This window comes from Mustela nigripes, chromosome 12 (assembly GCF_022355385.1).
Source record: "Mustela nigripes isolate SB6536 chromosome 12, MUSNIG.SB6536, whole genome shotgun sequence".
Lineage (NCBI taxonomy): Eukaryota > Metazoa > Chordata > Mammalia > Carnivora > Mustelidae > Mustela > Mustela nigripes.
Genome location: NC_081568.1, coordinates 117,259,111 through 117,283,676, shown reverse-complemented (window position 1 = coordinate 117,283,676; position 24,566 = coordinate 117,259,111). Strand labels below are relative to the sequence as shown.

The window sequence follows — 24,566 nt, the reverse complement described above, 5'->3', positions numbered from 1 at the left end:
TTTATTTTTTTTTTTAAAGATTTTATTTATTTATTTGACAGAGAGAAATTACAAGTACACTGAGAGGCAGGCAGAGAGAGAGAGAAGGAAGCAGGCTCCCTGTTGAGCAGAGAGCCCGATGCGGGACTCGATCCCAGGACCCTGAGATCATGACCTGAGCCGAAGGCAGCGGCTTAACCCACTGAGCCACCCAGGCGCCCACCACCCATTTATTTTAGAGGAAATAAAATCAGAATTGATGATTGGGAGGGGAGGAGAAAGAGTGAGAAAATTATATAGAAATTACTTATTTTTGCTTTTTCCATGCTCGTTGTATCACCAGACTCAATGGGAAAGAAATAGTAGCAACTTTTTATAATAAGGAAAATATAAAGCAACAGCTACACGGGACAAATTTTCCCCCCCCCCGAATGTTTTTTAAATAGTGATATAACCCAAATTAATCCAAGTGGCTTTATAACATAAATATTCTGAGTCAATGAATTTCATTATCTTTTGTTAAGTACTTATGCAGGAAGAGACCTGAGAAGTCCTGCATTGGGCTCCCTACCCCACATAAAAGATAATGCTTTCTACTCGAATGATTACAAGTATTAAAGGGACCAGAAATAGTTCTTATCATGTAAGATTCCAAAACACCATACCTAAAAAAGCTAAACTATTTCTTCAATCAATAGAGAACAGATTTAAATTGGTCTATTAATAAAAATAAATAAATTCGTCTAGTTAAATGTTTACTTGCATAGGGTAGTTTACTTATAATTTTAGTTATAGGATTAAAGAAAACAATATTATTATATGTATATATATAATGATTTATTTCCAGGTACTATTTTTTGTAACATTCAACTTTTATGAAATCATCATCAAAATAATACTTTGAATAATAAATGATGTGTATGGGGTGAAGGCTCATGTTCATGTAATATTAAGAAGGAAATAAGAATACAAATTACATGAGTTCAACTATGTAAAAATACTTAGAAATTACTAGAAAGAATATGATGAAAAAGTGTTTACCTGTGTGAAAGCATTCATTATGAGTAATTTTTACCTACTTTATACTCATGTGTATGCATGTTTATACATATATCTGCATGTATGTGTATCTATGTATACATACCTACACAAATGAGTGCATATGCAAGTATTTTTCAAAAACTTTGTATGAACGTATGTTAAAGATTACAAACTGCCTAAAGGAAAAGCACACAATAGGTCTATGAAAAACACAGTACAGATGCACTTACCGTCACACGAAAGGGAAACATAACTTCCTAAGTCATCAGACATGTGTCGCATCACATTTTTACCCCTCTTAAGACCAAGGAAGATCCAATAATCTATCGCTGCTCCAAGAATTCCAGTCAATAAATAAGCTAGCTCGTGTTTGAAGACCTAACATTAATATGGAAGAAATATTAGTAAAACATTTTAAATTATCTTTTCTTTTATCAGTGTTTATTTTGAATACTTGTTGAGGCAAAGCTTAGTTATTTAATACGGGGTATGCTCATATTAAAAGGTATTCCTGAGAACCCTAGCAAGTTAACTCCCTCTCTATTCTCTGTTTCTCCTTCTTTCCCTTCTCCTTCTTCCCCCATCCATACCTACATATTTACATCCACATGATGAAAACAGTTAATAAAACAAAACCTCCAGGACTTAATATATGGATAGCTTATAATAAACTTTTAAAATAACATTATTCAGTAGTGTCAAGTGCTTTAGTATGGCAATAATTCCATCACACCAATGAGGAAGTATCTGGCTTCTGCGATTTCTGTTAACAGGAATACAGGATTATAAAAAAAGATGGATTTAGCCACCCCTAGTGTTTATATATAAAATTAACCTTTACATTTATCCAAATGGCATATTCAATAAAAACTTTAGCAGGTAAGACGGTCCTTTTTGTTGTAAATGAAGAAACAGGTTGGATCAAATTGTAATTATTAAATTATATCAAATGCCATTACCTAACTTAGGGATGTATAAAGATTAAGTTTTTAAAGAATGACTACTGTTCTCTATCATCACTTCTACAGTAAACATTATTAAATTCCCATAGAAAATATAGCAAGCGTACAAAGTTTTAATTATAGTAAGTGTGCTTTACCTTAATGTGGAAAATATCTTTCTAATCCATAAATATGAAGGTGAAGAGGTACAAAAATATTTTTTAAACACCTCTGATCAAGATATTAAAACTACTTGACATTTTCCACAAAGACATTAAAACTAGTTGAAATTCTTTTATTTTTGTTATTTGTTTTTTTAGGCATATTGGATACGTGGAAAAAAATCATCAAATTAATAACTGGGTAGAAAACATGTGAAAAGGTTATGATCAATAAATATTATAGTATCTGAATAGATTTTGAGTGTTATGTTCTGCAACCATACTATGCCCAATGTGGGATTAGGGACAGAGAAATCTCTAACCAATAGTGACTACTGGATTTCTTTCTTCTACCTTCAGCAGACAAGGTTCTTATGGTATACAATATTTCATGAGGGCATCATCATTCCTAACTGTATGAAGTTCTTAGTTAAGTGATTTCAAAACTGAAGTTCTAGTTCTGGTCTGTTGTCCAAACAAGGGTAAATGGTCAAGCAGCATGTATGTCAGGCCTGCTGCTGAAATAGTTTTTACCAAGGAAAAATCCTAGAGTCAGGACGCTGAGGTGTACAAATTCCCCATTGCTCTATCATACTGCAATACACTGCATTAAGGCTGGGCTGGACATTAGAATTTGAAAGAGAGACTGTGAAGAATGGGGCTGGAGGGATTTTAAGGGGCATGTTTAGGGAAGCCTTTCCTCTAATATCATCAGGGGCTTCGATATAGAACCTTGACCACAGCCTGATCCTGCTAGGTCAGGACTCATCAGTGGGCATCAATCAGCAGCACCCTGTCTCCCACCCTGATTAGAGAGCTGGGTTTAAGTCTTCCGGGTGCAGCTTTCAGACTTGGGAAGCAGCAGCAGGACTGGCTCTATCAGCTGGCTGGGAAAGTACCAAGTCCTCCCCTAGTACTCTGGTAGGATCAAAGCCATCAATCAACTGATCAGAACTCACTCCCTTAAGCATTGAGTCTTAGTCTTCAAAGTAGTTTGCAGGAAGCCAAGTTCTTACTTTGTAAAGTTCTTATTTCGTAAAGGAGATAGTCGCTTTGAGCAAGTTTTATTTCTTACGGTTCAACTTATCAAGAGAACATAAAACAGTACAGTGAAAAGCTACATTTAAACTAAAAATTGAACCTATCAAGATCCACACCACAAAATGCTTCTAGCAACAACATATATATCTGAATATTACCAATGACACTACTCAAGAAGGATGCAAGAGACTAGTAAATTTTGATTTCTCGAAATGTTCCCCCACCTGAGAGTAGAGTAAATCAGGTACTTCAGATCCCTGATCCCAAGGCTCTGGACAGGGAAAAAGGAGCTAAGCCCACAGAGCTAAGCTTCATATAAACCACAATCCAATACCTCAACAATTAAAAAAATAATCTCAGAAAATCAACCAGCTAGGGACCTTTCTCTTTCCTACACAAATTTATGTTTACACCCCTGATACCACAAATTAAAATCAATATTGCCTATTATTCAATTCATTTTGATATTACGACTATTAAACAGAGATGGGTAGTCCTTACAGTACTCTCAAGGAATGACTACAGCTTCCATATCTTGATAAAGATACATCAAAATTATTCTTATCTTTGTGACATTTCCTATACTTCCATACTACCATATATTCATAATAGTAAATTTTATATAAGAAGACATTTTCAAATTAGGTTCTTGGATCCTTTTATAATATATTCTTATCTGTTTTCACTATAAGCATAGGGCCAAGACCCTGCATTATGGATTGTACTCACTGCAAATTTAACAGTGTATAAATAATGCTACCCTTTCTTACATAGTAGATATATATATAGATATATATTTATGATTTAGAAGCGGATTAGTGAGAAAATGGCAAATAAACCATGAAGGGAGAAAAGCTTTCCTGGAATACTGAAAAGTATGTTAAAGCTGAAAGAAAAGAAAACTCTCAGACGAAATCAAAGACATGATGCGCACATGACACATATTTATGTTAGAACACCTCTTTAATGTGTTAAAGTCTATTATCAGACATTCTGTCGATATAGTTCTCTATTATCTGCCAGTACAAGTAATCTCCATTTAATAAATTTGATGATCTTCCAAAAACTGACTAGTATATAATGCAGAACTACGATCTGGGTCTTCAGACTTCTAGGTTAGGGCTTTAAGCAATATCCCCGGCAACAGATGCTCTGCTATACCTTTGTCAGAAAGATGCAAACATAATACACACAACGTGCCTCTTCCTGTTGAAAACACTGGCATTTGAAACAAGAGCAAGTATGCTGCAGTGGAGACTTGGCCTCCAAGCAAGGCTTTACCCTAAAACAAGGTGTGACACCTTGACTAATTAAATTCTTTGGCCTCAATTTCCCTATCTTTAAATACAAAGAAACTTCCATTTCTACCTACACTTGTAGGGTTATCATTAAATAGCACTTAAGGACATCACAAAGAAAAATAGGACTAACCACCAAGCTTAGCAAAATTTGTACCTCCTTCATAACCTTGACACAGCTCACCTCTGCTCTTTGCCAAGGAAAGCCCAAAGCTTTCTCAGATTAATGACAATGAAATTCACTGCCTTTGTGTCACTCTGCAACACTTGCTGATTGACATTATGACAAAACAATATTAGCATAAACTGAGGACTTCTGTTTAGCTAATGACTTAAATTGAATGCTTCAACTCAGCAAATCAAGAAACAAATGCTTTACAGTACAGAAAATGATGTCTGTGAACATGCATGGAATTCTTGAAATTGGAAACTGCCAAGAAGATTTAATTAGGTACAAGAATGAATTCTAGCAGATAAGGTAACACATACACACACACACAGACACAAAACAGTTTTTATGAATTTACACAATTCAAATGTTTAATAAAAATACCGATTTGCTAAGTTTTAAGGTGGTTCTAATATTACAACTGATGCTACGATTTATTGCAGATTGCTTTACAAAATTTGTTTAATTTATTTATAAGTTTGAACAAAACCTTCAAGTTAATCATGGGTAAATCTGTTATTATTTACATCAGTATTTCCTGAGTAAATTCTTCTCTTTGACAGTCCTTTGGTGATTTAGTAAAATTGTGAAAAATGTCAGTTTTATTATTGTTTTCCGTTACAAATGAGCAATTTCATTTATATAATCAAATGGATAAAAAAGAAATACTCCATAATGAAAAAACATTTTCTATCCCCAATGATTCTATGGTCTAAAAAGTACATAAATAGACAGATTTTAATTAATAAGAATATTATTTTTATCTTAGAAGTATTATACAAGTATTAAACTCAACTGGCAATGAAGTATAGTTTTATTTATGTTGAGTATTTTCAATTTACACGTGTATATAATCATATTTATTTTTAAATAAGACACATGTACAAAATAATCACTACTCACTTGGTTATTGCCACAAAATACAATTATTTGAACACAAAGACTAGCTATACCCAGAAATAATTCTCCCTTTTTAATTCCAAGTTAAAGAAAAATTAGGACCCTCAAAAGAATTTTCTGTTTGTTAGCCTCAGGCACCCCCTAAGCCAGTAAGGTCTTCTGTTTCTGATAAGAGAGGCTTAATTAATTCAAATAAATGACCTTATAAAAGAAAACTGAAAATGTTGAATACAATATGTAAAACATCTTCTGGAAAGATAACTTGTTATGTAAAACATAACTTCTGGAAAGTTACAAAGAATTGCTAACCAAGACCTAGGAGAAGGTAAAGAGACAAATGAGGCCCTCAAAATCAGCGGGCTTTGCCCTAAGGACACTTGCTGACCACAAAGAAAGAGCTGAGAGACCAAAATGTGGTTTTAGTAGTCTAGAGGAAAAGGATTATAAAAGTCATAGTCCAAGGCCTAATACACAACAGAAAAAACCTGTATTTGTAGCCCTGTACTTCACGTGGGACTATCCGGGGACCCTCAAACCTGGCAACAGAAATTCTCTCTAGAGAAAGATATTCAGCACATTTGCCATGTTACTGTTTGCACAAATAATTTTTCAAATGCAATTTATGGCATACAGTAAATGGTAACTAGCTTGTAAGAGAATATAAAAAACACAAGAGAAGGAAAGAGGAGAAACAACAGAAATAGACTCACAAAGAGTTCAAATATGAAACAGTCATACATAAACTATAAATTAACTATTATTGCTACATAAAAAGACAAAAGAAAACCTTAAAAATTTTGTAGGGAACTAGAAACCATAAAAACATGCTTTAGTAATTAGGAAGTAAAAAAGTCTAAACCTGGCAAAAACGCAACAGACATGTTTAACAACATATTAGATACAGCTGAAAAGAGACTAGTGAACGAAAAATTAAATGAAAAGACACTACCCAGAATGCTCCAAATATAGAAAAAAAACCGATAATCTAGATGAGAGGGGGGAAAAGCAGAGTAAAAAGGAGAAGTTGTAACATAAGTTAATTGGAACTAAAAAAAGTCAGGCAGAGAAAACAGATCAGAGGAAATATGAGAAGATAAACTATGTATGATTTCCCTTGACAAGGAATACTTTATGGCTCATCTGACACCAGAATTCTCTACCCAAACCGCCATGCAGTACTATATACAAAGTACAGATGGTTTTTAAAAAAGGGAGGAGGATAAATTCATCAAGCAGATTCCTAAGAGTCTGACTAAATCTCAATTATTAAACCTGTCATAAAAGATGACAGAGAGTAGGACACCCAGGTGGCTCAGTCAGTTGAGCATCAGACTCTTGATTTTGGCTCAGGTTATGATCTCAGTGTCCTGGGATCAGGCCTGGTATTGGCATCGAGTCTGTTTCTCTCCCTCTCTTTCCCTCTGTTCCTCCCCAAACATGCTCTCTCTCTCCCTCAAATAAATAAATATTCCAAAAAAAAATGAGAGAGAGCAAAGTAAAACAGAGAAAACACATTGTGTAACCACATATGGAGTCAAAAAGGAAAGTTCAGTTAATTTCAGAAGGCCACAATCATTATAGGGCTCATTTTTTATCTGTAATTTACTATTAGAAATTTAAAAAAGCATAGGCAAACAAAATCCACTAATCATAACAAAAATACACCCATTTAGAAGTTTTAAAACATCCTAAAGTATTTCTTGAATCAAAGGACAATTCTTAAGTGATAATAAAAAACATTGAAAAAAACCATCAATAGCACACAAGATTTAGGCATCAAAACCTGTACATAAATCTCAATTTGTATTCAAAGGCAATTTATTTTGAGTATACTTCTTAGAAATAAAGATTAAAATGAGAAAAAGATCCAAATGATCAAGATATAAAAGTAAAAGGAAAGAATTAAAAACAATGATATAACACAAAAAAGCAGAAAATAAAGTCCCAAAGGCAATTATTTTGAAGAAGAGAAAGGTGACTAATAGTAATTATAAACCCAAAACATGGCAGAATATGTTGCTCTGCACTTTACATATTTCAGTGCATTTAATCTTCCCAGTGACCCTTTGGTAAGTAATATACTAAAATCACTGCACATTAAATTTCTAGGGATAAGCAAGATATACTTATGAAGAAATAACTGCTAACAACCAAAGGAAATTTTAAAAACAAGTCAAACTTTTCATTTATACACACAAAAACTGGATGGACTCAGTTTTTAAAATCCTAGGTTCTTTATAAATTGAAATGTACAAAAGTAAAAAATCTAGAATGATAAATGAATACAGATTTCTTAGCACTAATGATCAAATAACTGTCCCTAGCTACTATATCCAAATATGTGTTGATGAAGAAGCCACCCTCTAAGGATCTTTTACAATAAAACTTAATAAACTAAACAGAAAACAATGATACATTTGGGTAGATTTCAGTTTTATTCAAATTGTTCAAAGAATAAAGACAAAAGAAGCATAACTCAAAACTGCAGTTTTTCATAGGCAATTATTCGTTTGTAAATCAATTCTACTTACATCATTAGACTTGCATTTTTCCTTGTGAGAATATATAGTCCACTCCAAAAGCATATTTACTGGTTTGGTCAAAAGCCCAGAGGCCTCATTTCCTGACCAAAAGATTTCAAGAAGAATTGCCTTTCCTGTTATTTTCAGACTCTGAGAATCTGACCAGTCATACAACCTAATGAAAATATGAATCAAAGTATATCTTTATGCCAACTTGATCCCTATAGTTATTAGACATAATATCTCTTGCCATAATACAAAAAGATCTAGTGGTTTCTAAATATAGAAAGGGCATAATATATAAAGATTACAACATACAGTTATAATAAAGAATAAAATATAAAAAAGGCCACAATTCAATTTAATGATCAACAGATACACACACAGAGTAATCTAACTGCATGTTTTAGGGCATACACAAAATTTATTATGGATATTACAGATTCAATGTTAAAAAACCTAGTAGGGGGAAAAGAAAATCTAGTGGAACTTTTACTTAACTATTTGATTACTTAGGAATTAAAAAAAAACATAAACCCTGAAAAATGTAACATAATTTTACCTATCCAAATATCTAAGTTAGTAAAAAATAAACATGTGGACTAAAGACACAAAAAGAACACAAAATACTTCATTGTCACTGAAGAACTATGTCTGCAACTGTGTTTTTAAAAATAAATCTAAACTAGGGGCACTTGGGTGGCTCAGTCCGTCGGGCTTCTGCCCTCAGCTCAGGTCATGATCCCAGTGTCCTGGGATCCAGTCTCACATGAGGCTCCCTGCTTAGCAGGGAGCATGCTTCTGCCTCTCCCTCTGCTGCTCCCCCTGTCTTGAGCAATCTGTCAAATAAATAAAATCTTTAAAAAAAAAAAAAGAAAAGAAAAACATAAATCTAAACAGGAAAACAAGGTGACTCTTTAGCAATATGTAAATAAATTTTAAAATGGTACATGAAACAATATAAACATAGAAAAATTCTTTGTGATTAAACTTACTTTTGGATCAGATGTCGCACTTCACTTTCCACTAAATTAAAGAAAAATTTGAGCAGGGTCAGGTAGAGCACCTTAGTGCCAATAATATTTTTTGAAATTTGATGGCAAAAGCTTTCATTGTAAAGGCAAGACCTGAAAAACATGAACCCAATAATTTGTGACATACAAAAAAGTCAATAAATATTCTGTGGACGAATACTCTTTCAGGATATTAGATTCTAATGAAATTTCCTTCAACAAAATATAAAGCTAACCAACAAAATCTTATCAATATATTTTCTTTAAAAAGAAAACCAGGTCAAATATCTCATGACATTGAATTTTTAGCAATACAGATCTAATTTCTCTATTTTTCATTGACTGTTATGTTTAATAGCCTAATGGTACTCTTTGTATTATTTCACTGCCAAAGAACAAAAAAATTATGTATTACATTAAATGCTTTCATTTGAGGTTACCAGTTATACACTGAATTTATAAATACTCTCTATAGTCCTCTTCTTACTCAAAATTTTTTGTCATTATGTTTTAGTAAAATGAAGGTGAATAAGGGTTCTATTTTTTTTTTTTTTTTTTTTTTTTTTGGAGAGAGAGCGAGAGAGAGCAAGCAAGCATGTTGGGGTGGGGACAGAGGGAGAGGGACACAGAATTCAAAGCAAGCGCCATACCCAGCATGGACACTGATGTGGGGCTCAATCTCATGATGGAGATCCTGACCTGAGTCAATCAAGAGTTGGATGCTTAACTAAATGAGCCACCCAGGCATCCCCATTTAGGGCTATTTTCTAAGAGTTTAAAAAATTCAATATTTATTTTCTTTCCATCTATTATAGCAGTCCTGTCCAAGAGAACTTTCAGTGATGATGAATATGTTCTACTGAACACAAGAAATGTAGATTGTATAACTAAGGACTTGAAATTTTTTTTCCCCAAAATTTTTATTTATTTATTTAACACAGAGAAAGAGAGATCACAAGAGAGATCACAAGTAGGCAGAGCAGCACGCAAAGAGAGAGGGGGGGAATCAGGCTCCCTGCTCAGTATAGAGCCCAATGTGGGGCCTGATCCCAGGACCCTAAGACCATGATCTGAACCAAAGGCAGAGGTTTAACCCACTGAGCACCCCAGGCGCCCTGAATTTTTTATTTTTTTAAACATTGTCAAATGTGGCTACTGGCTACTGGGTTAGACAGCGAAACTGTGTATTATTTTTTTTTAAAAGAACATACAAATTACTCAGAAGTCTAGGCCTAAGAAAGAAATTCCAGGTAATAATATGTTTTATAATAAACTTCCAACTTTATTATCAATTATATAAACAATATACTTGTAACTTTCTACTTCTGTCTCCATCTTTCCCATCTTCTTTTTGAGTAACACACTGTCATGTTAGGAGGGTCCTTAATGACTACTAAATTTAACAATATTTAATACCCAAATCTCTTCTAGAGGATGTTCTATGTCTATATAGGTAGTCTCTCTGAAAACTGCCAGAGATGGATACTGTAGTATTTTTTATTAAAAAAAGTATATGAATATGTGTGTGTGTGTGTGTGTGTGTGTACAGAAGAGCATGCCCGGGTGGCTCAGTTGGTTAAGCGTCTGCCTTCAGCTTGGGTTATGATCTCGGAGTCCTGGGAATGAACACCACGTGGGGTTTGCCACTTAGCAGGGAGTCTGCTTCTCCGCTCCTTCTGTCTTCCACAAACTTGTGCTTTTTCTCTCTCCTTCCCAAATAAAATCTTTAAAAAAAACCCAATATATTATGGAATATTTCAAATATGTTTAAAAGTAGACTAATAGTATCCAGCTCATATATATGCTTACCACTTCCCTAGACACCTCTGACTCCCAATGAACCCAATTACTTTGGCATGAAAGTTGGTATTTCTATTTATTTAATTTATTTATTTCTATTTATTTAATTTACTTTTAATTCTATCTCCTGTTGCGTTAATTCACCCAAATATTTATTTATTTTTTTTTTTAAAGATTTTATTTATTTATTTGACAGACAGAGATCACAAGTAGGTAGAGAGGCAGGCAGAGAGAGAGGAGGAAGCAGGCTCCCCGCTGAGCAGAGAGCCCGATGTGGGACTCGATCCCAGGACCCTGAGATCATGACCTGAGCTGAAGGCAGAGGCTTAACCCACTGAGCCACCCAGGTGCCCTCACCCAAATATTTATTAAACATTTATTATGGTCTAGGTATTATATTAAGCATTGAGAATAGAGTTACTTAGACATGGAAAAACATTTATCATGCAAATGGAAGTGAAAAGCCGGGATAGTAATACTTCTATCAGACAAAACTGACTTTAAAACAAAGACTAAAACAAGAGACAAAGATCATTACATAATCATAAAGGACATACTCCAAGAAAAAGATTTAACACTTACAAGTATTTATGCACCCAACATAGGAGTCTCCAAATACATAAAGCAACTGTTCAAACAGACATAAAGCAAGAAATTGGGAGTAATACAATAACGGCAGGGGACTTTAATACCCCACTTACATCAATGGATAGATCAGACAGAAAATCAACAAGTAAACAGTGTCATTGAATGACACATTGGACCAGATGGATCTAACAGGTATATTCAGAACATTCCATCCAAAACCAGTAAAATACACCTTCTTCTCAAACGTACATAGACATTCTGCAGAACAGATCCCATGTTAGGCTACAAAAGAAGTCTCAACAAATTGAGAAAGACTTAAATAGTATCATCTATCTTTTCCAACCACACAGTACAAATCTAGAAATCAACCACAAGAAGAAATCTGGAAACAACAAAAATACATGGAGGTTAAACAACATGCTACTAAATGATGAATGGGTCAACCAAAAAATTGAAGAGGAAACAAAAAATACATGGAGACAAATGAAAATGAAAATAAAATGTCCAAAATCTTTGGGATACAACAAAAGATGTTCTAAGAGGTCTTAGATGTTCTTAGAGCAATACAGGTCCAACTCAAGAAGAAAGAAAAATCTCAAATTAAGAGCTTAACCTTACACCTAAGGAGCCAGAGGAAGAATAACAAACAAAGCCTAACGCCAACAGAACAAAGGAAATAATAAAAGATTAGAGCAGAAATGAATAAGACATACTAAAAAAACCAATAGAACAGATCGATGAAACCAGGAGCTGGTTTTTAAAAAAGATGAATAAAACTGAAAAACGTCCAACTCTTGGTTTTGGCTCAGATCGTGATCTCCCAATTGTGAGACTGAGCCTTGCACTGGGCTCAACACACAGTGTGCTTGAGATTCTCTCCCTACACCTCTGCCCTGTGCTTCCCTTGCATATTCGGTCTCTCTCTAAAATAAATGAAGTAAAACCTTAAAAAATAAACCAAATCTAGAGGCATTACAATCCTACAGTATTACAAAGCTGCATTAATCAACAGTATACTACTGGCACAAAAATAGACACATTGATCAATGGAACAGAACAGAAAGCTCAGAAATAAACCCACAATTATATGGTCAATTAATCCATGGCAAAGAAGGCAAGAATATATGAGAAAAAGACCATCTCTTAAACAAATGGTGCTGGGAAAACTGGACAGTTTCATGAGAAAGAACAAAACTGGACAACTTTCTTATACCATAAACAAAAATAAACTCAAAATGGACTGAAGACCTAAAGGTGAGACCTGAAACCATAAAATTCCTAGAAGCAAACACAGGCACTAATGTCTGACATCAGCTGGAGTAACATTTGTCTAGGTATGTCTCCTAAGAAAGGAAAAAAGCAAAATTAAACCAATGGCACTACCCCAAAATAAAATCCTTTTGTCCAGCAAAGAAAACCATCAACAAAACAAAAAGACAACCTACTGAATTGGAGAAAATATATGAAAATGATGTATCTGATGAGAGTAATATCCAAAATTATAAAGAACTTAAACAGCTAAAAAACGAAATAATTCATTAAAAATGGGCAGAAGATATGAACAGACAGTTCTCCAAAGAAGACATCCAGATGGCCGAGAGACACATGAAAAGATGCTCATCATCACTAATTATCAGACAAATGCAAATCAAAACTACAATGAGATTATCACTTCACACCTATCAGAACGCCCAAAACCAGAAACACAAGAAACAAATTTCACAAAGACATGGAGAAAAAGGAACCCTCATTAAACTGGTGGTAATTCAAGCTGGTGCAGCAAATGTGTAAAACAGTATGGAGGTTACTTAAAAAATTAATAACTCAAAAAAAATTAAAAACTAAAAATTATGATCCAGTAATTTTACTACTGGGTATTTGCCCAAGGGAAATGAAAACACTAAATGGAAAAGATATATGCAGTATGTTTACTACAGCATTATTTACAATAGCCACAGTATGGAAGCAACCCAAGTATGCATCCAGACATGAATGAATAAAGAATATGTGGTAGATATACACAAAGGAATATTATTCAGCCATAAAAAATATAAAATCTTGCCATTTGTGACAACATGGATGAAGCTAGAGGGTATAAATTTAAGTGAAATAAGTCAGAGAAAGCCAAATACCACATAATTTCACTCATATATGGAATTTAAGAAACAAAATAAACAAACAAAGAAAAGAAGAGACAAAATAACCAAACTCTTAAAGACAGAGAACAAACTGAGGGTTGCCAGAGAGGAGGAGGCCTTAAATTGGTGATGGGAATTAAAGCAAAACTCATCATGATGAGCAATGAGTAATGTACAGAATTGTTGAATCCTTATATTGTTGTATCTGAAACTAGAAGTACACTGTATATTAATTATTACTGAATTTAAAAAAAGAGTACTTTTCAGAAACTAAAAAGCTGAGTGACAAACTAAACTGAAAAGGTCAAAAATTATGTAGTGACATGAGTTACAAGTTAAAGTATAATTAGGAGTTGGCCAGGTATTCATAGGATGTAAGAATGGAGATATATTTAGGCAGAGAAAACATAAGAACAGAGGAATAGGCAATGAGAAATAGTTTAGTCACTGGGTACATTTGGGAAAACAATGAAGATGAAAATGGAGACACATAGAGCATCTAAATCATGAAAAGTCTTACATGTTTGCTAAGGAATTTCAAATGTCTTTTATGCATGATGTGTAACTTAACAGAAAACTTTCATCTGGGAAATGACAACATCACTTTGGAAAGAGTATACTGAGGTACTTTGGGAGATAAAGGGAAAAAAGCAGAATCAAGATCAATAAAGCAGGTAGAGAGCTTGATGACAGGAAAGAAAGACAGACAGTAAAGAAAGAAGCAGATTTGGAAATTAGAAAGCATGTCAGCCACATAATCCATATATCCTCATATTCAGTGCCCAATTGTGTTTATATCTCAGTTGCCTACAAAAGTAAAGGAACTACTTTTTATTGATCATTTTATCCCCAGGCTGTAGCACAGTGCCTGACTCCCAATAAGTCTCAATAAACAACTGCTGAAAGAATGAATAAATGCATACTATCTAGATGATTAACTCATCTCAAATATATCACAACTAAGAAAATGAATCTATGTGGATATCAGAGATAACTGAAGGTCTAGCCTTTGCCTGGCTCGTCAAGTATCCTTTCTCTCACTTCTGTGGAGCCCTAAAACTGAGCACTTGGATAAAAAGAAAGTACCTTCTAGACATAGGCAGGTTCTGTCAGATACAGGGGTTATCAGAAAAGTAAAACAATTCGTGGATTTGTAGAAAGAGCAATACAAAGGACTTCCAGAGAAACATTTTCAAGACAAAGGAAAAATCTAGGAAGACAACATGCAGAGAGAGACACAAATGGAATGAATATTTAGGAAATAGTTTCAAAATTCTGATTTCTAGCTGAAAAAAAAAAAAAAGGAACAAAAAAACACTAAATGAGATAATATATATAGTTATAAATGTCTATACTTTTGATTACCAAAATTTGATAGCCATATTCAATAAATGTTAATTAGATTTTAATATGCACAGATATCATTAACTAAAAACAATGATTTGGCTTTCCTGTTTATTTCATGTATTCATTAAACTTTTTTTTTTTTTTTGGCGAATAAAACTAAATGACAAATATGATCAATCTAGACTTGGCCTTTTCTTTTTTCTTTTATTATTTTTAAATGAAAGGGAGAGAACACACAAGCAGGGGGTAGAGGGAGAGAGAGAATCCCAAGCAGGCTCCACATCCAGCTTGGAGCCCAACATTGGGCTTGACCATGAGATCATGATCTGAGCTGAAATCGACAGTCAGGCACCTAACTGACTCACCCAGGTGCCCCTAGACTTGGCCCTTTTTTATGAGTTTTAAAATAAATACAACATACAGACTACACACACACATTTTCTAAAATGAAATTTACTTCTTTCACTTATATCTAAAACATACACAGCAGAACTAGGAGATGAAATTTAACATCCTCACACATCAAATTCCTTACCTGATAAGCACTTCTATTAGAGACCATGCTCCTTTCATGCAAGTTGGGCACTGAAACAGCTCTAAGTAATATCGTGACATGGCTGGGGACTTCCAAGGAGGATGCAGGTGAAGAAGAGCTGACAATATATGAAAGTATCGGCCAGAGAATGTATCTATATTATCCTATTATTTAAAAATAAACAAACAAATAAAACACTATAGCTAAAAATATACTTTGATGAGTTACTTTAGTCTAAAATTGTAGTAACTCTGACCTAACTTTCTTGCCAAATATGTGTGCTTAGACAAAGGAGATCAATGGAAGTTATCATATTTAGCTAGTGAAATACTACAACTGAAAAAGGCACATTCTTAGTATGTATTTATACATTTAGGTAATCCCAGCTATTGAGATTTACATGAAATGTCCATTTTACTTTTCATGATTATAGTGAGATTAAGAGTTCTCATATGTGACCTGAAAGGAATTAAAGGTATGAAGATTTCATGTAATATGCTAGTTATCACCATTAGTCTGACATAGCTTACACCTGTTATTTCTTCAAATTGTCACTGTGGTAAAGAAAACAATTAGAAAGCTACCTTTGAAAAGCTGTTCTTACTAGCTTTCACAGTTTAAGGAATGTTTGTTGTCTGTGTATACTGTGAATAAAAATAATTATCACTGTACAAATGCCTTTCTAGATCACTGTTGTCAGAGTTTTACATTAGATAATTTATTGCCACAGAAAAAAATCGGATAAATTTTTCCCAAGAGAAAATTATCTTGGAGATTCCAAGAAAATAAATTAAATCAGAGTAGCACCTAGAAAATAATTTAAAAATAGAAATGGGCATCTAAGGTCTTGACCTCACTGGGGACCCCTAGAGAGCTGATGCCCAGTCTTATAATCATTATGGGGGGAGATCCATGCTCCCACCTGGACACACACAGGCAAACAGGCTTTCACAAAAGTACTGGCTCTTAGTTCCACAATGAGATTATTCAGAATGAACCCGTAATGGGGGGGTAGTCTTCCTCTCCCCTCTGTATCTTCTTCATCAACCGTCCTGAACACGTACCCTCCTCCTCCAGAGTACTAGTAGAATATACTTCTTCCACTCCAAACCAGTCTCCGAGGGACTGCAGAATGACTCAGTTTCCTCGGAGCATTCATAAAAACAGTTCACCCAGTGAAGACAAGGAAGATTACTAACAATGCTGCCCTGCTTTTTCTGACATCCTGCACGAGGTAATTAATTGTGTTTTATAAATCTTATCATATAATCAGCATAATTTCACCTCCTGAATTTGGATGAATTCTGGGAAATAACCAAGATCAGGCTGTAGACATCTAAGGCCTGAAGGCCATGGACTAGATCCTGGTGATCTCACTAAGACAAATAACCCTGTGAGATGATCCTTTAGCAATCAATCAGTCCTTGCTTTTGTGACATCCAGTCCCCACTGTGTAACTTCAAATTCCTATAAATTCATTAAGGTCCCATTTTGTCTCTCATTGCTGGATTAGTTGTATTATGACAACTATCTAGTAAACTGTGAATTTTTAGTAAATGTTTTCCAGTAACTCCAAATACAAAATACACCAAAAAAAAAACCACCAACAACAAACCCCCCCCCCACAAAAACCAACCCCCCCCCAAAAAAAACCCCACAAAACCTAAAAAAGAAAGAAAGAAGAAATTGTAAGTGGGTACTGAATTTCCTATTAAAACAAGGGAAAAAATATTGAAAAGAGAAATTAACTGTAAATATATATAAAAAATGAGAATGTTCATATTTTAACATTCTCTTAAAGATTATAAACTCTTACCTGTAGAATGTTCTCTAGTAGAGCATGAAGAAGGCATACAGGGGGGATATAATGTGCTTGTAAAGAGGAAAGTTCCTCAATTGCTTCTTTAAAAAACTGCCCTTCTATGAGACTTTCAATTAAATTTAATATACCTCTAGGAAATTCAGCATTTTTTACCTAAAAAAAAAAAAAATAATAAAAATTCTATGATTCAAAGAAGAAACAAAAACTCTGGGAGTAAATTTTAAATTAGTAAGGAGATTTAAAATTTTCTCATTTGTAAAATGAAGGTAATTCCTGTCCTCACGACTTCATAGGATTGTTACATGATTCACAAAAGGATTATTTATACGAATGTGTTTTATAGCTACAGGGCACTACAAAAATACACATTATTACTTGATTTATGTATTATTCTCTGTTGCCCCAAATAATAAGGGGAAATACTGTCACTAAAAGAAAATTTGAAAAGGCATTTGCAAAGTATGGCTGACAATGATGAGACCTTAGGCAGAGCTACAATTATACATAGTTCTTTAGGGGCAAAATTATTTCTTGGTTTTCTTTTAAACATATAAGCAAAGTATATTCATTAAGATATACTAAATATATTAAGATGTCATCAAGCACAATATTTGCTATAGTGTCACGGAGTCACTCTGAGGATGCCCATTATATAAACTCGAAGAGTTCCATGAAATACATTTCCCTTGGTCAAAGTTTTGTTGTTTTTTTGGGGGGGGGGGGCGGGGGGGTCAAAGTATTTTTAACAGCAAAAATAACTACATTAAACTGAAGAGAATTAAAATACTCTGAAAGACTACATGAAACAAATCTTAAAGACTAATGATACAAAGGAAATAATATACTTTTAAAAATATTATACTGAAACTTCCATCTAGAAGTAGTAATTATGAAAGTTACAAAATGTGTTAACAGTGGTACATAACTCATCCATGATGAGCACAAGGTAAGTTTTTAATTCTTGTTACCAGTTTGTACTACCATATATAATATTTTTGGAGCTTTGATCAGAGTATTATTTTTCTTTTTCATTTCTGATTAGAGAAAGTACATTTCAAATTTATTAGGAGGATCTGTTATGCAGACAACACATTCCTTTATATCAAAGTAACTAAAAACATCAAAACACAAAGCTTATATTTTTGACTCCATCACCACCCTAGTCCAAGCCCCCTTACCTCAATATTGTACACTGGTTGTTTATCTATTTTAATGCAGCTGTATCTGATAGCCTATAAAACAGCAACCATATTACCAAAATTAAGCATCTTTTTAGGTAGAAAATTACATTTCAGTGTACAAAAAATAAAACCTTAGGCAAACTTACATAATAGACTCAGGAACACTTTCATAGCCATAATTGATCTGATACTGATACACATTTACTCAGACTAGTATCTTCCACTATTTTCAAGTAATAGCACACTCATGTGTGTGAACATTGTCTATTTTCTCTTTCTAAACTAACTTAAAAAATAAAGTCATTTTCATTTTGAAGACCTGAGGTCTACTGTCCTTAGTATTTTAATAATTAGAAATATAAACAAGGAGAACATTTTGTATAAAAGTTCACAGAAGAAAAACATGTGGTCATGTTTTCTATATAATAACATGTGGAGTCTTCCTCTATTGTTTTAAAATACCTATAATTGTGTATTGACTTAAAAGATTATACTGGAAAAATATTTGTAACCAATAAAAAAAGAGACAATGTTCTGATTATATAAGGAGTTCTAGATACAATTATATAAAATAAGTTAATGGAAAACTGAAAAAGAATATAAGTAAGCAGGTGACAAAGACAGAAACATATAAATGGCAAGTGAGGGTATAAAATATGTTCAAACTTACTACTGTCAAAAGAAATACAAATTAGAACAACGATAAAGCTCTGGCTTCCAGTTAGGATGTAGAAGCAAATACCCACAACCCTCTGGGTAAGGGAATGGAAAACAAAATCTTTACCCCTGGAAAAGGGAAAGAAAAGAACATGGTCCCAGGTCATTAGCAATCCCCTACCACTGGGGGCAGGGCAAGATCACTGAGAAAGTCTCCCCACGACCTCCAACCCTAAAGGGCTGCATAAGACTGAGGCTGACCCAGGATATCATAAAAGGGCCCCAATGTCAAATATCTGGCTAGCAAGCATTTTATTTTGCTTTCTAATTTTATTAATTTTTTTTTTTTTTTAACAGACAGAGAGAGAAAGAAAGCAAGAGGGAGGAAAAGAGGGGTAAGGGACAGAGGGAGAAGTAGGAGAAAAAAAATCTCTCTCTTGGATTGATCTCACAACCATAAGCCACAATCAAGAGTTAGACGCTTAACTGAGCCACCTAGGTGCCCCAAGCTAGCAAGCATTTTAGCGCCAAGATACACAGTCTAGAGCCCCTAGACTGTGGGGACTGGACTGGATGGTCCAGTCAGTTAAGTGTCTGCCTCCGCTCAGGTCATGATTCCAGAGTCCTAGGACTGAGTCCCACATGGGGCTCCTTAACTCAGCAGGGAGCCTACTTCTCCCTTTTCCTCTGCTGCAACCCCTGCTTGTGCTCTCTCTTTGACAAATAAATAAAAACTTAAAAAAAAAAAAATTAGCTATCATTGCTGGGTGCCTGGGTGGCTCAGTGGGTTAAGCCTCTGCCTTTGGCTCAGGTCATGATATCAGGGTCCTGGGATCGAGTCCTGTATCAGGCTCTCTGCTCTGCAGGGAGCCTGCTTCCTCCTCTCTCTTTCTCCCTGCCTGCCTGCCTACTTGTGATCTCTGTCTGTCAAATAAATAAATAAAATCTTAAAAAAAAAAGATACAGCAGTTTATAAACACCTAATTTATCTGTAGCTTCACTGAGCTATAAACAGCAGAGAATTCAGTTTATTTATTAAATGTACAAATACATTTCTGTACATAACAAATTAATAAATTGAGAAAAATTTAAGACACATTAAACATCATAATGAGTCATTACTGTTATTATTATATTTTGGTTCTACTAGAGAAGAATAGGAAACTATAGAAAATTTCAGTAGGCCAAGTTCTACCTGAGCTCTATATATGTGCTTCTTTAACTCATTTTTTATTTCAGCAATATCCACATCTGTCCTGACATCCTTGGCTTTTGATTCTTTGGCACGATCAGCAAAAAAAGAACTCTTCATTTCTTTCTGCATACATGTAGAAGTATTTTAGACAGTGTATTAAAGACAATATTACCACAAATTTAAGTATCATAATAAACAACAGAATACAAGAAGAACACATTCATGCAGCATTAACTTCAACAAAGATCCTTATAATCATTCTTTATAAAAATTATACAAGGAAATAAAGTTTAAAAAAAAGCAAATATTTTAATTTGGGAAGTTTTACCTAGGATAATTTTCCTTTCAATCCCAAACTTTCCTTTCCTCAACCCCGTTGTTGCCATGGTCACATATAACATGATTCATTATTTATTTACCTTTATCATTTTTCTGAAGATCCTTCTGGATATATGCATATAAACATGCTGTGGTTTAGATAAAATCAAGTTATACTCTAGAATAATTAACTCAAGAAGGATCCCAATCAAAAGACAAGCTATCTTATTAAAAATGATCTCTATTATACCAGGGAAGAACAAGACAAAAACTAAAATTTAGATTAGAATGCATTACCCAAACTTCCTTACACATGTAGTCCTAAGGGATTTTTATTCTAGGAATTTTAGCCTCTTTTTTCAGAACCTTTATTTCTTTTTCATTTTTGTGACATTCAGGCAAATCATAATATATTTGAATATCCTGATTATTAATTCAGATTTCCTTGTGTATGCATGTAAAAAATACTGTCTTTATAAACTAAAGTTAATTACAACATTAGTTATGAATATCACACCAGATCAACTGAAAACCATTTTTTTCAAGGGGTGCAGGTTATATTTGACACAGCAAGCAATTATAAAATAAGATGTTATGTCTAGATTATATTATGGAAGCCAAAGAAAATTAACTGTTTAGCTCAGCTTAGAAAGTTTTACCTGATCTCTATATATGTGCTTTCTTGAGGTACTTTTAAGTTTGTTATGTTCAATGTCTTTCCTGGAATCTCTTTCATTTTCTTTTTTGCGTTTTTTCCTCAAAGTGTAACTCCTTTGAATATCTTCATCCCTTTTCTTTATTTCCTTCTACAAGTATTCAGAACACCATTAAATCTCAACAGGAATGACAGATGTTACAAAATCCAAAAAAACCCTCAAGAATATGACTTACAACACAAGTATACAATGTTAAAAAAATAGTTTTATCAAAAACGAAACCTCATCCATTGTTAAAGTTGGTATAAATTAGGGAAACATTTTGGAACACAGCTGGGCATTACATATTTCAACCTAGCAAATCCACCCTAAGGAATATATCCTAAGTTAGACAAACTCTTGTATATGTGCACCAAGAGTCGTGTAAGAGAACGTTCACATTGTTCATGGCACAACTATTCATAACTGCAAAAACCAAGCAAGCAGACATAAACCAAGAAAATGAAACCCAAATTTACTTATATCTGTAAGTAAAATGGTTAAAGATATAGTTGCAAATCAATGGATTAAAGATTATATATGCCAGTAAAAAAAAAAAAAAAGCATGACTATGAACACCATCAACTACAAAAAGTTCGTTAACAGGCAAAATTAAACAATATATTGCTAGAGATAAGGACACTGCCAGCAAAACTATAATGAAAAACAAGAAAACAACAAAAATGCCAAGATAGAGGTCACCCATGGGAAGAGAGATAACAAAGAGGATATAGTTTGGAGATGACACAGTAGGCTCTTAAACTAGTAATGCTCTATTTCTTAACCTAGCTGGTGCATACATAACACTCTTTTATACTCTTTTTAAAATTGTACACAAATGCCTTATAAACATTTCTGTAAATGTAATTCAGAAGGAACAATGTTTTGAGTATCATTACATTTGATAGACTTAGAAAAGGGCTGAAAATTATAAATCATTTTTCATTTGGAAGGTCTCACCTGACTTTTGCATGTGTGCCTTCTTAAGGTATCTCCCATTTTAACAAGTTTCAAATCTCTACTGGAATCTCTGAATTTTTCTTTTTTGTGATGTTCAGTCAAAAGAGAACTAACATTAACATCTTCATCATGATTTTTCATTTCTTTCTACATGTATGGAAGAAAACTTCAATTAGACTGTGGATGAAACATAGCCTTAACACAACCAATGCAAGCCACAACAGAAAAACCCATTCAGGAAGGTAGGCTTTCTAAAACATACATACAAGATTAACTATAGTAAAGAGCCTTGAAATTGTATTACATCTTAGCTACACTAAAATGAAGCAGAGAAATGTAGATTTCTGTTCAGGAAGGTTTATATTGTGTTCACATATACATTTCATGTCGGTACTTTTATTAATCTTTCTTGGAATCTCTACTCCCCCCCCCATTTGTCATACAATTAGTCAAAAACACAATTTGGTTATCTTCATTATTTTATTTTTCCAAAATTTCCAAAAAATTTTGAAGATTTTTATTAATTTACTTGAGAGATGGAGAGAGAGAGAGAAAGAGAGAGAGAGACCACAGAGGGAGAGAAGCAGACTCCCCACTGAGCAGAGAGCCCAATGGGGGGCTTGATCCCAGGACCCCGAGATCATGACCTGAGCCAAAGGCAGATGCTCAACCAACTGAGCCACGCAGATGCTCCTATTTTTCCAAGTATTTCTAAAAATAGTTTTAGACGTAGACCAAATAGAATCTTGCGATTATTAGACATATCAGATAAAAACATCTCAAAAAATCTTTTTACAGGCGCACCTGGGTGGCTCAGTTGGTTGAGCAACTGCCTTCAGCTCAGGTCATGATACTGGAGTCCTGGGATCGAGTCCTACATCAGGATCCCAGCTCCATGGGGAGTTTAAGTCTCCTTCTGACCTTCTCCCCTCTCCCGCTCTCTCACTCTCTAATAAATAAATGAAAGCTTAAGAAAAAATCTTTTTACAGAACATAAAATTTTAATAAGGTTAAGGAGTATTAAAACCATATTGTTTACTCATTATACAAAGTTATATATGATTATATATCATACATATTATTAGTTACGGGCATACAATATAGTGATTCAACAATTCTATACATTACTCAGTGTTCATCATGGTAAGTGTACTCTTAATCCCCATCACCTACCTCATCCATCCCCCCTACTGTCCCTCAGGTGACCATCAGTTCTCTACGATTAGGTGTCTGATTTTTTTGTACAAAGAAACTGATTTTTTAAAATAGAAATTTGTACCTGAATTTTAGTGTTATACAACATAAACTGATGTATTTTCATAATTCCCATCTTTTGCATAATCTCCATTTGATTCTTTTTTCCATGTTAAAAAAAAACTTTATTTTAGTAACTCCCATCATTTTACATTCCTTTCTGAAAGTCCAAATTTTTATACTGTGGCTTATGATGCATTTTTCTCAGACAGATTAGCTCAAAAAGCCTCTTATTATGCTGGGTGGCTCAGTCTGTTAAAGGTCTGACTCTCGGTTGTTGACTCTTGGTTTCAGCTCAGGTGAGCTCAGGTCGTGATCTCAGAGTCACTGTGCACCTGCGGGAAATCTGCCAGTTTCCCTTTTCCTTCCCCTCTGCCCCTCCCCACCTCATGTGCCCTCTTTCACTCTCGAATAAATAAATCTTTAAAAAATTTAGTTTTGGGCGCCTGGGTGGCTCAGTGAGTTAAAGCCTCTGCCTTCGGCTCAGGTCATGGTCCCAGGGTCCTGGGATAGAGGCCCACATGGGCGGGGGGTGGGGGGGGTGGGGGGGTGGTTGTGTGTCTCTGCTCAGCAGGGAGCTTCCTCCTCTCTCTGCCTGCCACTCTGCCTACTTGTGATCTTTGTCTGTCAAATAAATAAATAAATCTTTAAAAAAAATATTTAGTTTAGACTAAGTAATAATACTAGGCCAGTGATCTGGTAAATCAAATAGTCTGTTTCATAAAGTACAGTATGAAATTGAGCATAATTAAACATTAGCTATTCTAGGGTAGAAGTAATAATGCCTTTTTTTGGTTGCCGCTATTTGAAAAGTTTTATAGGAGAGCCACATACATGCTTTCTTAATCTACTTTTCATTGGTTCAAGTTCAAAGTCCTTCCTGTTTGTCTTCCTTATTAAATCAAAATAGAATTCATTTGTATCACTTAAAAAAATTTGTTCAATATGCAGCAAAATACTAGACTTTAGGTCATGAATCATGAATATACATAATTACTGAAAGAGAAGAAT

At 34.1% G+C, this 24,566-nt stretch overlaps 1 protein-coding gene across 1 annotated transcript in view; it reads right to left on the bottom strand.

The window, feature by feature from the left end:
• Positions 1–24,566, bottom strand: part of SLF1 (SMC5-SMC6 complex localization factor 1) — an 80,871-nt gene that overhangs the window by 25,033 nt on the left and 31,272 nt on the right. Inside the window, exons 7-15 of the mRNA XM_059416667.1 lie at positions 22,302–22,448; positions 21,306–21,452; positions 20,329–20,451; positions 18,474–18,527; positions 17,290–17,448; positions 15,474–15,637; positions 9,048–9,179; positions 8,062–8,227; positions 1,251–1,398 (exon numbers count right to left, since the gene is read on the bottom strand). Of these exons, the coding sequence (XP_059272650.1) occupies positions 1,251–1,398; positions 8,062–8,227; positions 9,048–9,179; positions 15,474–15,637; positions 17,290–17,448; positions 18,474–18,527; positions 20,329–20,451; positions 21,306–21,452; positions 22,302–22,448 (1,240 nt within the window). The remainder of the gene's footprint in view (positions 1–1,250; positions 1,399–8,061; positions 8,228–9,047; positions 9,180–15,473; positions 15,638–17,289; positions 17,449–18,473; positions 18,528–20,328; positions 20,452–21,305; positions 21,453–22,301; positions 22,449–24,566) is intronic.